This window comes from Sardina pilchardus, chromosome 12 (assembly GCF_963854185.1).
Source record: "Sardina pilchardus chromosome 12, fSarPil1.1, whole genome shotgun sequence".
In the NCBI taxonomy this organism is placed as follows: domain Eukaryota; kingdom Metazoa; phylum Chordata; class Actinopteri; order Clupeiformes; family Clupeidae; genus Sardina; species Sardina pilchardus.
This window is the reverse complement of record NC_085005.1, coordinates 31,967,307-31,982,306: the sequence shown is the minus strand read 5'-3', so window position 1 is coordinate 31,982,306 and position 15,000 is coordinate 31,967,307. Positions and strand designations below refer to the sequence as shown.

General features: G+C 49.3%; 1 protein-coding gene across 2 annotated transcripts in view; it reads right to left on the bottom strand.

The window, feature by feature from the left end:
* Positions 1-2,885: 2,885 nt before the first annotated feature.
* Positions 2,886-15,000, bottom strand: part of LOC134097846 (bromo adjacent homology domain-containing 1 protein-like) — a 22,831-nt gene continuing 10,716 nt past the window's right edge. For both annotated transcript variants that reach the window (XM_062550797.1, XM_062550798.1), the window contains exons 2-7: positions 13,356-15,000; positions 12,493-12,848; positions 11,146-11,305; positions 10,479-10,558; positions 9,064-9,155; positions 2,886-8,234 (exon numbers count right to left, since the gene is read on the bottom strand). The exon at positions 13,356-15,000 is cut by the window's right edge and continues 302 nt beyond it. In XM_062550797.1, coding sequence (XP_062406781.1) covers positions 8,015-8,234; positions 9,064-9,155; positions 10,479-10,558; positions 11,146-11,305; positions 12,493-12,848; positions 13,356-15,000 — 2,553 coding nt within the window. In that variant the 3' untranslated portion in view covers positions 2,886-8,014. The remainder of the gene's footprint in view (positions 8,235-9,063; positions 9,156-10,478; positions 10,559-11,145; positions 11,306-12,492; positions 12,849-13,355) is intronic.

Genomic DNA, 15,000 nt, shown 5'->3' with positions numbered 1-15,000 from the left:
TCCTCCTTCATCCTTCCAGAATGACCTTCTCAATCCTCTTCATACACACACACACACGCACGCACACACACACACACAGAGATCTTGAGGAGGATGATGTAATTAGACGACCAGATTAAGGGCCTTGGTAAGCCATCTCAGCCACTGCCGTGTGTGTGTGTGTGTGTGTGTGTGTGTGTGTGTGTATGAGGTGGATTGAGATCATATCTGGACTGTAATATCTGGACAGTCCTTCTGTGTATAATTGGACATTATTACATTGTAATCTATGTTTCTCTTTTACACTGTGGACTCAAATAAAGAAGCACAAAATTCACATACTTCATCTCAAACATACAATCACATACCCACGCTAATCCACCCACATACCCTTACATGCTCCCCTACCCCCCACAAATACACACACACACACACACTGCCCCCCCGCCCCCCCCCAGGTCTTAAGGAGAGCAGCAGGTCGGTAAGTCCAGCTCAGTTGTGAGGATTGATGACCCCCCTGAGTGGCTTAGCAGGGCAACTTAATTAGTGGCTGATTCATTAAGGCTCTGTAGCCCCTCAGCAGTGTATTACCCCACTGACACACGGCTCTGTTGCCCCTCAGCAGTGTATTACCCCACTGACACACGGCCCGGGGTAGCTGGAGGGGGCAGCAGAAGGCCATTCATAAATAAGCACTCTTTCTGTCGACAGCGCAGGGCCGGGATTGCCACCCTGTGGGCACGGTTGGCAGGTGTAGTGCCGGGCACTAAATGCCAAGTCATCAGTATCCTCGCGGGGCAGCAGTGATCATGTGATCAAAACCATTACGCCCAATCACAGAGTCACTGGCTCAGCACAGATGCCGCACGCACGCATGGAGAACACACTCTAGCCGGCAACAACACAATATGGAAACTCTCACTATAATAACACTCCCCTGCTGAAAAACCCAGCCTGACTATCTTAAGGTGGTTTGCTGGTTGAGCGGCTTGTTATCCAGCTTGTTTGACCACCCTATGATGGTTGACCAGCTAGACCAGAAAAACTCTTGCCAGTCCAGTGTCCTCAGACGGTCACGCCGGCATGTTTAGCTGGTGCCCTAACCAGCTACACCAGCGAAGACCAGCAATAGCTGGAAGAAAACCATCTAAAACCAGCTGCCAGCATAAGGTGGTGTCTTGCTGCCTTTTTCAGCAGGATCCCCACTGAACACAGTGGCATTAATAGCTCACCTCTCAGACCAGAGCCAGCCAAAGGGCTGCTGGGTTGTGAGGAGCGAAGTCATCATTGAGGCCCAAGGCCGAGCTGTACCCTAGCAACCGTACAGGCAGAACTTTGGAGGCAGCAGCAGTACGGTCTACCTTACCCTAGCAACCACTACCATACAGGTGGAACTGTACCCTAGCAACCACTACCATACAGGTGGAGCTGTACCCTAGCAACCACTCCCATACAGGTGGAGCTGTACCCTAGCAACCACTAGCATACAGGTGGAGCTGTACCCTAGCAACTACTAGCATACTGCCAGAGTTCTGGGCCACAGACGCCGCACAGACACCTGATATCCTTAATCAGGATGAGGAGCAAAGCCGAGTCTCCTACCCACAATGCACCGCAAGGGCCTTAGTGAGGCATTAGGGGTGCGTGTGTATGTGTCTGTCTGTCTGTGTGTGTGTGTGTGTGTGTGTGTGGCGGTACTTTGAGTGCAGCCCTACTGTAACCAGTAATAAATATCTGTGCAAACTAACACTGCTCAGCATAAATCAGGACAGATTAACACAGACCAGTCCAGAACAGCTCTACAACGATTAAAACAGACGAGTCAACAACAGCACAGACTAATTATGAACAGCATAGCCCAACAAAGACTAGTCAAGAACACAGACTAGTCAACAACAGCACAGACTAATCATGAACAGCATAGCCCAACAAAGACTACTCAAGAACATAACAGATCAACAAAGAGCAGTTATAGCAGACCAGACCAGCGGATCAACAAAGAGCAGTCATGGACAACCCAGACTGGTGGAAACTAAGACAAACGGTGCATACTGTCATTTCAGATGTAGTGATTACAGTGCATACTTAAGTTGGGAACTAATTATTCTACTCTTGCATATCATTTGAATATCATTCATATATCATCAACACATTTAACATGACATTTTCTTTTAAAAAAAATAAGTTCTTTTCAAGTATACTGTTGCTTAGAATAGTTTTGGGTCGATTGTATTAATCTCTCCAATTCTCTTGTATATACATGGGTGAGTTCTGGAGGAAGTTTGATAAACTTGTATGTGATCATATTGTTTTCGTTATGGAGGAAGCTAGATAGGTTTATATGTGATCACATTGTATTACAGTCCAGGAAGAACTTTTAGGTTCGTATGTCATCATACTGTTTTAGAGTTCTGGAGGAAGTTTGATAGGTTTGCATGTGATCATTCTGCACTAGAATGCCTGATCTTGTTAGCTTCCAGTTCATCACATCACAATATATCTTTTGATATATTGAGATATCATGCAGTTTTAAGGGTCTATCCTGATTCACACAGGTAAAGATTATAGATATCATGCAGTGTTAAGGGTCTATCCTGATTCATACAGGTAAAGATATCATGCAGTTTTAAGGGTCTATCCTGATTCATACAGGTAAAGACATCATGCAGTGTTAAGGGTCTATCCTGATTCATACAGGTAAAGACATCATGCAGTGTTCATACTTCATACAGGTGTGTAAGGCTAATCTTCAGGCTTTACCTGAAGGCTGGATTAAGCTACATCAGTAAAAGATTATTTCTTACAGCACATTGGACTCACCTTCACCAGGTGAGCCAGGGTAGAGGTGTGTGCTGTATGTGTGTGTTGGAAAAAGAGACATCTTGAAAGACAACCACAGCCAGATCTCATATCAAGGTACATTTTATTCCCTTCAAAGGCAGAAGCTCGAAAAAGGTGCGGCCAGCAGGCCGCGGGAGGCCAAGTTATACTCACAAAAGACAACGTATAAATAGCTTTCAGTTTGAACAACAGATCAGCAGGGATTCTTACTTCATTAAAAAAACAAAACAACACTTAGAAACAAACAAAAAAAAAAGAGTGCATGACAAAGCGAATCAAAATGATCTAGTACAAACATCTCTCTACTTAAAAATAACTCTTCAAAAGGAATCATCCCCAGTCTTAAATATCAAAATATGTATAAATATAGATATATGCCAACATTAAGCCTTGGGTAGAACAGAAAAAGCACTCTGAGCACTGCACAACTTCCACATCATTGTTTTCCCCCCTCCTCGGAATTTTGGTTTTTAGAGGAAGTGATGTCATAAGAGTGAGAGGAAGTCTACAGTCTGCCATGGGGACTAAGACTAGAGAAATCCCCTGTACCCACCACATATCTAATCAGGCGAGGACAATCAAGGATGTCTGGGCTGCTTCAGAAAAACAATTCTGCTCTTTACTAACCACCACCAAAGGGGTCAATTTCAACACTTTCAGTTCCAGAGGAAGTAGCCCATAGTTTGGGGAAATACTATAACTACCCTGAATACAAGCAACGGGGACTTGGATTTGGGTTTTCTAGCCAGGAGGAAGAGGGATTATGGGTGGAGAACGCCCAGACGGATACCAGGACATTCACGTCTTAAAGGAGAACTCCTGTCTAAGGACACCCTGGGTCTAGTTTTGGATGATAACAAGGGTAAACTTTTGCTTGGGACCACAACAATGTCGACCAGAGTAGTTTTGAGCAGGGCCGGAATATGCATGTGCAAGTAAATGGCCTACAGCATATGCTTGAGGCCTGGCCACCACTACATCCCATCTCACTCCACCCTCCTTCCATCATCATTTAGGTCCCCAGCGAAAACGTACAATCATGATCATCCAAAGAGTAGCGCAGAGTTCTCCTCTAAGACGGCAGAGATTTGGTACTCACACGGCTCTTGGACTCTCAGAGAAAAGCGCCAGTGAGCGCTCGACTAACAGCTGTGTCCCGGCCCCACCAGGAGGCACATCTTAGAGATCTCAGTCAGGGGAACGAGAACGCAGACGTCACGACCCTCTCACACTCCCTGCTCTCGCTAAACTAAGGGAGGGTGTCTACATAGATGGCTTGTAATAGCTAAGTAGACAGACAGATAGCAGCTGACTGTGGGAGTTCCTCTGGGCTATAAGGATCCTTCGTAGGACAGCTGAGCACACTAGGGTCTCCCTGTGAAAAGTACTGCATGTAAGAGGCTCACTGCTCAAAGCATTCAGGATCTCCCCTGAACAGCTCCCTCTGGTGGGGAATAAGGGTACATGCCAGGTTAGGGCCACACTCAATACAGTGTGATGGCCTCAAGATATACATGTTTTTTTTTGTTTTGTTTTGTTTTTTTTTTGTGTGGAAATATTACCCACTCACATCGTTAATGTTAATTTTACGCTAATTAAAACAAAAGCACAGCTGAGGAGCTCACCCATGAAAAAGCTCAGAGGATCAAGACAGAACAGTACAGAATCATACAGCACACTCACAGACAGGAGCGGACGCGCGGCCCAGATCGGGCCCATAAGAAGGCCGCGCCTGGGCCGAGTCCGCTGCTCTCTGGCGTGAGACGCTGAGGCCCACAGAGAGAGAGTCGGCCATCTGGGACATCAGACTACCAGAGCGCCATCACCGTCCCCTCTCTTCAGATAGTCAGGCCCGGAGGGGCTCCAGAGGACCATACGGAACGCCTCAGCGGAACCGTGAAACGTTCTCGCTCAGACACCAGCTCTGAGGAACACAGGAGCATTCAGAGCTCTGCGTTTCAGAGAAAGTGCGATCCCTGAAACAGTGGTGTGTGTGTGCGTGTGCGTGTATATGTGTATGTGTGCGTGTGTATATGTGTATGTGTGTGTGTGTGTGTGTGCGTGTGTTTTAACTCGCTTCCCACATTTGTGGTCATTGGGAGCGAAGCGACTCAAAATGGCCGCCCCAGTTCTGGTGGGAGTCCTCTCAGGTGGTTGAGAAGAATGTGCTTTGGTCCTCACCAGTGATGCTAACTTGCATTGTCACACAAATATTAACGTACACTCATCTTTTCAATAAACATTTTTTTTTTTAAATAATATTTTTTAAATAACTATCTCTTGTAATACAGCAGTCACTGTCACTGACCACAATATTGCAACTTAAAGAAAACAAAATCTAATCAATTAAAAAATGTACACATTTTTGTTAAAGAAGTTTCATTACAATCTGATTTTTTAAATTCTTAATACAAATGCACTGAGTAGTATCTACAAAAGACTACTTTTCACTTATTAAAGAAAGAAAATATGTACATCCCCTTAGAAATATTTCAACTGATGGCTCAATACTTTTTCAGCTTTGGGTCAGGCTTGGGCATTTTACCTCTCCATCTTAAATGCATCAATAATGGAATATCTCATCAGAAATCAGCAATGTTAGAATCATCCGTCGGAATAAAGATTTTCTTTTCCAAAAATACTCCATTGAAAAATATACAAGGAAATAGACATAGTAAAATATTTGTCTTTGAATTAGTTTTGCATTTGCTTGTTTAGAGAAGCAGTAAACCGATTGTAGATATCTCTTTACGAAGGATATGTGCTCCAGAATATTGGCTGTCATTTCAACATGGCTGAAACTGCTTAAATGGAAGTTTAACAGCCCCGTGCCCTTGCATATGTAGTGGCAGGAACCCTCGGAGCAGAGGGAGTTCCATGAGCAGGGGCATGTGTGAAACAAAGGACCAGGTTCTAAGCCTTGATGTCAAATCAGCTTGTTCTCATCGGAGAACCCTCTTAAAAGGTGCTTAAGAGAAATTCAAAGAAAACGTTTCATACTATTTTCTTCCAGGCCGCTCCTGCCAGGATAACGTAGAATCATTATCATCCTGAACAGGAAGCCATACACGTTCTAGATGGCGTATCTTCCTGTCGGAGAAACTAGCGCAGGAACAAAATGGAAACACGAGCACTGAAGCAGAACAAATGCAACAGGTCAAGTGTCAGGGTCGGGACAAGGTCAGGGTCGGGACAAGGTCAGGGCTCAGATGTGTGATCAAACGTCATACGAGTTGAAATAATATTTCATACAGAAAGATGGACAAAACAAAGAAAAAATCCAGTCTTGGGAACGCTTATTGTTTTGTTATGGTCCCCAAAAAAAAACGAACAAAAACAATTTGAATGTATTTGACAGTACTGATCCGCTAACTAGTCACTGGATTTTCTGCAAGACAGAATAGAACAGAGTAGAATAGAATAGAGTCTCTTACAGCGGCAGTTGGAATGTGACGCATCATCACCATCTCAAGGGCACTGATCTCACGCCTCCTTCACCATCTACAGGGCACTGATCTCACGCCTCCTTCACCATCTACAGGGCACTGATCTCACGCCTCCTTCACCATCTACAGGGCACTGATCTCACGCCTCCTTCCCAGCCCTGAAATACAGTACGGCGCCCAGGAAACAGCGCCAGCTTCACCCACTATGGGCTGAATTAGTGCAACTTCACTGGGCAGAGACGGAGAGGAAGAGAAGAGGAAAGGGTAGTCCTGTGTCAAATGACTCCATCTGAAGTCTGTCTGGACATGGGGAGGAATGGCTTGGGCCGCCTCTGGGCCGCCTCTGGGCTCTGCTCACTAAAGCAGCAGTCACATTTAGAATCCGTCTCTCCGCTCACTAAAAGATGCCGCAGGGATCAGATACACATCTCACTCGAGTGGGTGATATAAACAAATAAATAAATACATAAATGAACTTAGAATGTAAATACATACAAATGCAAATAATTTATAAGGATAGCATTAGCAATAAAGATCTCATAAAATATCACTATATTTTTATGTCACATCTACAAGTGACTTAACTTAATTGGGAATAAATGTATTTAGTAACCATATTTTAAAGGTTGTAGAATTTACAAAAAAAAAAAAAAAATGCCATCACAGAATCAAAAACCATGGTTGAGTCTAAAATTAACACATCCAGATCCACTTCAGATTCAATCCAGATTCACGCCAAATTCTGCTGGCTCTTCGGGGTATGATGTGGTAACTGGCAATTCCAAACGATATTCACGCCTTCATTGCAAATTCCAAATGATCAGATGTAGCAGGCTTTGTCTAACGACATCTTTGATTGATTCAGGTGTGTGGGGGTGATGGGATCGATACATGACAGCAGGATGCAGAATTGGACTGATGCCAACTGTCCTTTGTCTTGCTGAAGGAGTAGCGTTGTGGCGCACGGGAGGCTAGGAGGAGCACTAGCTGCCTACCGCAATAAGGCAAGTTTAGGAGCGGGGCAAAGGGGTAGGTGTGAGGGCGGGCACGTGGAACCCCGTCAGCAGTACACTCTGTTACCCACGTGGCCCGGGCCCGGCTCTGATCCGCCCCCGTGCTGATCCAGGACCAGCTCCCGTCAGGACGCTCTTCAGGGGCTTGGGACTTCGGGGACGTGAATGTCCCTCGTTTGACCTTTTGATAGAAAAAGAGAGGTCGGCAGACAAGGGCACGAGCCAAGCCCAGGCGGGACGGGTACCAGAGTCTGCTGGCAGCAGGTGCTAGTAGCGTTACAGCAGTGTTCCCTATTAGAGCCTGTAGGGTTTTGGTGTGGTGTCAGTAGCATAGCAACAGCATCCTCTCTGCTAAAGCCAGCAGCCCCGAACAAGCCTGCTGTGGCTTCTGGGGAACACCGGTTACTGAAATCATCGAATATTCGTGTCATTACACACGTCAAGGACATAGAATGGAGCTACATCCCCAACCTTCCGTGCCCAGTTGCCATAATTCCAGTGCATCTCTCAAGGTCATCTCAAGGACATCGCCTACACTAAAAGGCAGGGGTGTGCATGTGTGGGGAACAACGCCCCCTGTAGGCGACTCAGTGTGTGTGTGTGTATTTTGTGTGTGAGTGTGCGTGTGTGTGCGTGTGTGCGTGCGTGCGTGTGTGTGTGTGTTTTTGAGTGTGTGTGTGTGTGTGTGTGTGTGTGTGTGTGAGTGCACACACACAGATGCAGAGGCCACGCCTCTTACTGCAGGTTCTTGAGGATGCGTCCGTAGCGAAAGTCGTAGACGTGACGGCACAGGTACACCAGGTCGGGGTCGACGTCGGGGGGCACTCGGCGGTGAGGGGGGTTCGGGGTCAGGGGGGGGGTCAGGGGGGTCGGGGTCGGGGGGTCGGCGGGGCAAGGCACCAGTGGGGGGCCCTTGGACACGCCCTCCGTTCGCCGCTTTATCAAGGCACAATATCTGCAGCAAAACACAAAAACAAACAAACAAACAAACAAACAGAAAAATAGAAACTGATTAATTAGAAGTTGATCATGGCTTAATCTAGAAAGTGTAACATTACTGACTTCTCATCAAATCTGTAAAATATAGTTAATCTTTCAATTCTTACAGCTTGTATGTATGTGATTCTGATAAAAAAAAATCGCGAAATCGCCTCACAGCTTTCAAAGCCTTACAAATAATGTTTGTGATTCCAGAGTCTTGGGTAGAAAAGGGGAAATAGATTTGTGACATTTCTATTTTAATTATGACAATTATCAAAATGTCCTCGAGTAAGACAATGAACCCCAAACTACTCCAGATGTGTGTGTGTGTGTGTGTGTGTGTGTGTGTGTATGTGTGTGTGAACATGAGACATACAATTGATTTGTGCGTTGAGTACTTTGAAGAGAATAAATTCAGTCCATTTTCCACTGTGATGTTTCAGTAACTGTAGACTCCAGTAGACTTGAGTAGAATAGATTCACCGTTCTTGGAAAATTGTAGAATTGTTTGGTAAATCATATTCTGGTGCTTTAGATGACACCAAGGACTGGTTCAGCCCTAACACACCTTCAGGACTGGACAGCCCTAACACACCTTCAGGACTGGACACCAAGGACTGGTTCAGACCTAACACACCTTCAGGACTGGACACCAAGGACTGGTTCAGACCTAACACACCTTCAGGACTGGTTCAGACCTAACACACCTTCAGGACTGGTTCAGACCTAACACACCTTCAGGACTGGACACCAAGGACTGGTTCAGACCTAACACACCTTCAGGACCGGACAGCTGGACTCACCTACAGTACTGGGCAAGGGGCAGGACGTAGCATTTGTCTTCGATGCAGGCCACACTGTTGACATCTTGATGTTTGGAAGCAAATATCTCATTCTGTGAAATTGAAAACAGATGTTGAAATGTATTACTCTTAATATTGTGCTATTGGGGCACCTGACAATACTGCATCTATCTATCTATCTATCTATCTATCTATCTATCAGTACAGTTCTGGTTGGAGAGTGCTGGAATTTCACCTTTAAGGTGTTTAGCGACCACATTGCAATGATGATGACCAGAATAACATTGCAATGATGATGATCAGAATAATTGTAAACATTTCACTGCAGTAAACTATAAACACTCGAGCAGGGACAAGTCTACATCACAGACCACAACCGCAACAACAAACATGAAGAATGATGTCACTGGACATCACTTTCAGAGAGACCGATTAAACAAACGAAGCACTCATCGCTGTTCAGGGTGGACAATCATCCCATAATATCATCATAGTTTATGGTTGTTAGTGTGGATGTTCATGTCATAATATCGTATAGTTTATGGTTGCTAGTGTGGATGTTCATCCCATAATATCATCATAGCTTATGGTTGCTAGTGTGGATGTTCATCCCATAATATCACTATAACTTATGGTTGCTAGTGTGGATGTTCACGTCATCATCATATCATCATAGTTTATGGTTGGTAGCGTTAGCGTCAGCGTCATCCTATCATTGCAGTGTAGCGCTGGCCGTGTGGGCGGGTCTTAACGAGCGGTGGCCGTGTGGGCGGGTCTTAACGAGCGGTGGCCGTGTGGGCGGGTCTTAACGAGCGCTGGCCTTGTGGGCGGGTCTTAACGAGCGGTGGCCGTGTGGGCGGGTCTTAACGAGCGCTGGCCGTGTGGGCGGGTCTTAACGAGCGGTGGCCTTGTGGGCGGGTCTTAACGAGCGGTGGCCGTGTGGGCGGGTCTTAACGAGCGGTGGCCGTGTGGGCGGGTCTTAACGAGCGGTGGCCGTGTGGGCGGGTCTTAACGAGCGGTGGCCGTGTGGGCGGGTCTTAACGAGCGGTGGCCGTGTGGGGGCGGGTCTTAACGAGCGCTGGCAGTGTGGGCGGGTCTTAACGAGCGGTGGCCGTGTGGGCGGGTCTTAACGAGCGGTGGCCGTGTGGGCGGGTCTTAACGAGCGGTGGCCGTGTGGGCGGGTCTTAACGAGTGGCTGGCCGTGTGGGCGGGTCTTAACGAGCGCTGGCCGTGTGGGCGGGTCTTAACGAGCGGTGGCCGTGTGGGGGCGGGTCTTAACGAGCGCTGGCCGTGTGGGCGGGTCTTAACGAGCGGTGGCCGTGTGGGCGGGTCTTAACGAGCGCTGGCCGTGTGGGCGGGTCTTAACGAGTGCGGTTTCTGACAGACGTGCTGGAGCACTGGCCCCTCCCACTCACCTCACAGTGCATGCTGGGATCTTTGCCTCCCTGGGTGTGTTCAGGCCGGTAGTACCAGAACAGGCTCATCATCACCTCGCCTGGACACACACACACACACACACACACACACACACACACACAAATATATATATTCATATACACAACATGATTCACAGCATTCAATTATGCACTGCTCTAACAAATGAAGGGAACACTTAGTTTTCCAATCTTGCTTAAACACTTTTGAACCCTTCCCGCCTTTTCTCCTCTCAGACTGTCAGACGTTCTGTGAATGCAGTCTGACAGCAAAATCCTCAATTTAACCTCAATTTAACTTTAACACCAAACAATGTCAGAGTACTGATCCAAAGTGTGATTGAAGTGTTCCCTTAATTTGCTTGAGCAGTGTGTTTGTGTATCACCCATAGCAGGACTACCCAAAGCATTGCGGTAGGGCCAAAGTTCTTGGTACATGATACATGATACATGAAACCAGGAAAGACACACTTGGACACAAACACAAATGTAACCACGTGACAAACAACAATGTGACAACTCGAACCCAACAGAATTCAACACACACTGCTAGCCTCTTTAGGGAGAAAAAAAAGAAAACCACACACACACACACAGACACACAGACACACAGACACACAGACACAGACACACAACACTGTTGTCCAACCTGTTTTGGGGTCCTCCCAGAGAGCGGAGATCTTGGCGACGTAGGGAAGGGACTTCTTCCTGGGCCCGGAGCGCAACAGCACGGTGTCTCGCACCCGGATCTCCTCCCCGTCACGCTGGACACCCTCAAAACACTGCCGCAGGGCAGGCTCGTCCTCACCCTACACACACACACACACACACACACACACACACACACACACACACACACACACAGATTGAGTTCAGCACTGCTGATGAGTCTGTCTGTCTGTCTGTCTGTCTGTCTGTCTGTCTGTCTGTCTGTCTGTCTGTGATGCAACACTGATCTCTCTCTCTTCCCCTCTCCCCCATTGATGATGAAAATGATGAGCTGAGTTTGACACTTTTGTATTTTAAGAATGAATTTCAGGCCTGAACATTCTGTGAATATGTCCTCCTCTGGCTGTGTTGGAAATAGGCTGGAGTAGGCTGGCGTATATCTGGGGTAGGATGGGGTATGTCTGGGGTAGGATGGGGTAGGATGGGGTAGGAAGGGGTATGTCTGGGGTAGAATGGGGTATGTCTGAGATATATCTAGAGTAGAATGGGGTATATCTGGGTATGTCTGGGGTAGAATGGAGTATGAAGGGGTATGTCTGGGGTATGTTTGGGGATAAGTTTGGGGTATGTGTGGGGTAGGAAGGGGTATGTCTGGGGGTATGTGTGGGGTAGGATGGGGTATGTTTGGGGATAAGTTTGGGGTATGTGTGGGGTAGGATGGGGCATGTCTGGGGGTATGTCTGGGGTAGGATGGGGTATGTTTGGGGATAAGTTTGGGGTATGTGTGGGGTAGGATGGGGTATGTCTGGGGGTATGTCTGGGGTAGGATGGGGCATGTCTTGGTTAGGATGGGGTATATTTGGGGTAAGATGGGTATGTCTGGGGATAAGTTTGGGGTATGTCTGGGGTAGGATGGGTATGTGTGGGGTAGGATGGGTATGTCTGGGGATAAGTTTGGGGTATGTGTGGGGTAGGATGGGTATGTCTGGGGATAAGTTTGAGGTATGTTTCGGGTAGGATGGGGTATGTGTGGGGTAGGATGGGTATGTCTGGGGTATGTCTGGAGTAGGATGGGGCATGTCTTGGTGAGGATGGGTATGTCTGGGGTAGGATGGGTATGTCTGGGGATAAGTTTGGGGTATGTCTGGGGTAGGATGGGTATGTCTGGGGATAAGTTTGAGGTATGTTTCGGGTAGGATGGGGTATGTGTGGGGTAGGATGGGGTATGTTTGGGGATAAGATTGGGGTATGTCTTCAGCTTCTGAGTGCAGAGGGGCACGTGGGTAAAGGTGCCCACATGTTGCGCGGTGGCATCGCCAGCACTCACCACCACAAAGACCTCCTTCTCCACGGGCACTCCGAGGGGTCGCCAGCCGTTGGTGGCGCGGCGGCGGACCACCTTCTTGTGCTTGGCGCCGGGCTCGGCCGCGGGCACCGGCTTCAGGGACAGCCTGGCGCGCCGGATGGACAGCGACCCGTTGGACGGCTTGCTGCCCTGGGGGCACTGGCGCACCGACCCCACGCCCGGCTCGCCCAGCCTCCGCTCGGACAGCGGCGACCGCAGGTGGGGCACGGGGGCGCTCGGGGGGGTGACCTGGGGCAACGGGCAGCCAGAGAGGGGCACCGCAGGGGGCACCTGCAGTAGAGAGGGACTGTGCTCCCGGCGGGGGGAGGAGTAGCCTTCTGCAGTGCCCACACAAGACAAAGAAATAAACATAAACGTGTCTTAGTTTATAGGAACGACATGTGTAATAGTTTACAATACATGTGAATTAGTTTATAGTAAAGACACAGAGTTTATAATACATGTGTCTTAGTTTACAGTGAAAACATCTGTGATAGTTTACAATAGATGTGAATTAGTTTATAGGAACGACATGTGTAATAGTTTACAATACATAAGTTTAGAGTAAAGACACAGAGTTTATAATAAATGTGTCTTAGTTTACAGTGAAAACATCTGTGATAGTTTATAATAGATGTGAATTAGTTTATGGTAAAGACACGTGTAATAGTTTACAATAGATGTGAATTAGTTTATAGTATTAGGCATACGTTTTTGACCAAAGCAGGCATGAAATGACTATATCAATATAAATACACACACAGTATAGGACTCTAAATAACTAGCTTGTAACTGTCTGAGGTCCTGTATCAGAAACATCTGAGAGGCCCACATAGCCGTCTCACCTGTTTTGATTTCCTGTCTACACCTTGAGCAGCCTGTGCTGAAGGAGCACCCCCTGGTGGCCACGGGCTGCAGTGCTCTGTAGGTGTACGGGGAGACCCTGCAGGCTTCGGCGTAGCACGGCGACCTCACAGAGGGGCAGAATGGCGCGTGAGGGATCCCTGAGGAGTGCCCGATGCCGGGCGCCAGCAGCTTAGAGCCGGACACGGGCCCGGGGCAGAGAGCAGGGGAGCCATAGGTCAAAGGTCGCGACCCCAAGGCTGCTAATGGCGGCGCCCGCGGGTGGGCCATGTGGACGTAGTAGCTGGAGAAGCAGTGGTCCGCACAGAGGCAGGGGTGGTGGGCGCTTAGCGCTAGCGACGGGTGCGCTAACGAGGGCGGCTGCGGCACCAGACATTCCTGTTTGACCGGCGCGAAGGGTCCTTCCTCGGCCTCGGGGTAGGCCGGCTGCTGCCTGAGGAAAAGGCCCAGGCGGTGGCAGCAGTAGTCCAGCGAGGCGTCGGGGGGGCCACAGCAGCAGTAGGGGCTCAGCTCCGCCTCCACCTGCTCCTCCTTCACCTGCCTCAGCCCGTACTCCCCCACGCTACCCGCCTGGTACCCCACTTTGGCCAGGTGGGGGTCCTCCACGGCGCTCTCCCAGCGCGGGCTGGCCTCGAAGCCTCCCTTCTTGCAGGAGAAGCAGCCAGCCGCCGGCGACAGAGCCTGAGGCGTTCTCCGCGCAGCAGGCTTCAGCTGCTTCCTGGCTAGCGGCGCTAACGGCGCTGGCGGCGCGAGCGTCTTTGTGCTAGCGGCCGCCTTCTTGCCCGCCGGGGCGCTCGCGCTCTTGCTGTCCGTCTTCGCGCGCTGCTTGCTAGCGGCGGACGAGCTGGTTAGCTTCAGCAAGGCGGCAGCGTTGAGCCCCGCCAGGCGCCTGGGAGTGGGAGCAAAGATTTTACAGTAGTCGATCTCCTCCTTCTCTGTTGGCTTGGGCTTCTTCGGTCGTTGTTGTTGTTGTTGTTTTGGACTTTGGCACGTTTGAGGCTTTCCAGAGGCGGAGTCCTGAGCAGCGCGTTGTGTAGGGGGGCTACGTCGTCCTCCAGGCGCGGGGCCCTCCGCTGGGCTCCTCTTGGCGGCTTTGGTGGCGGGGGACCCCTCGGCCTTCTCCAGCAGCAGGCTGTTGACGGCCTCGGCGTTGAGGGACGCCAGCCTGCGCTTGCGGGGCTGGAGCACCGGGGGCGCCCCCGAGTAGTGCACTTCTGTTGTGGTGGTGGTTCTAGACGACGCCTGGCCTCCTGTTGTGGTTCTAGACGACGCCTGGCCTCCTGTTGTGGTGGTGGTTCTAGACGATGCCTGGCCTCCTGTTGTGGTTCTAGACGACGCCTGGCCTCCTGTTGTGGTTCTAGACGACGCCTGGCCTCCTGTTGTGGTGGTGGTTCTAGACGACGCCTGGCCTCCTGTTGTGGTTCTAGACGCCTGGCCTCCTGTTGTGGTGGTGGTTCTAGACGACGCCTGGCCTGTTGTGGTTCTAGACGACGCCTGGCCTCCTGTGCGTGTGCCGGCTGAGGGCTGGCTGTGTGAGCTCTGCGATGCGGACTTCCCCCGGCGCGTGCGGCCGCTCTGGTGTCTCCCGCGCTTCTCGGCGGCCCGAGCCGGCGGCTCCGTGATTGG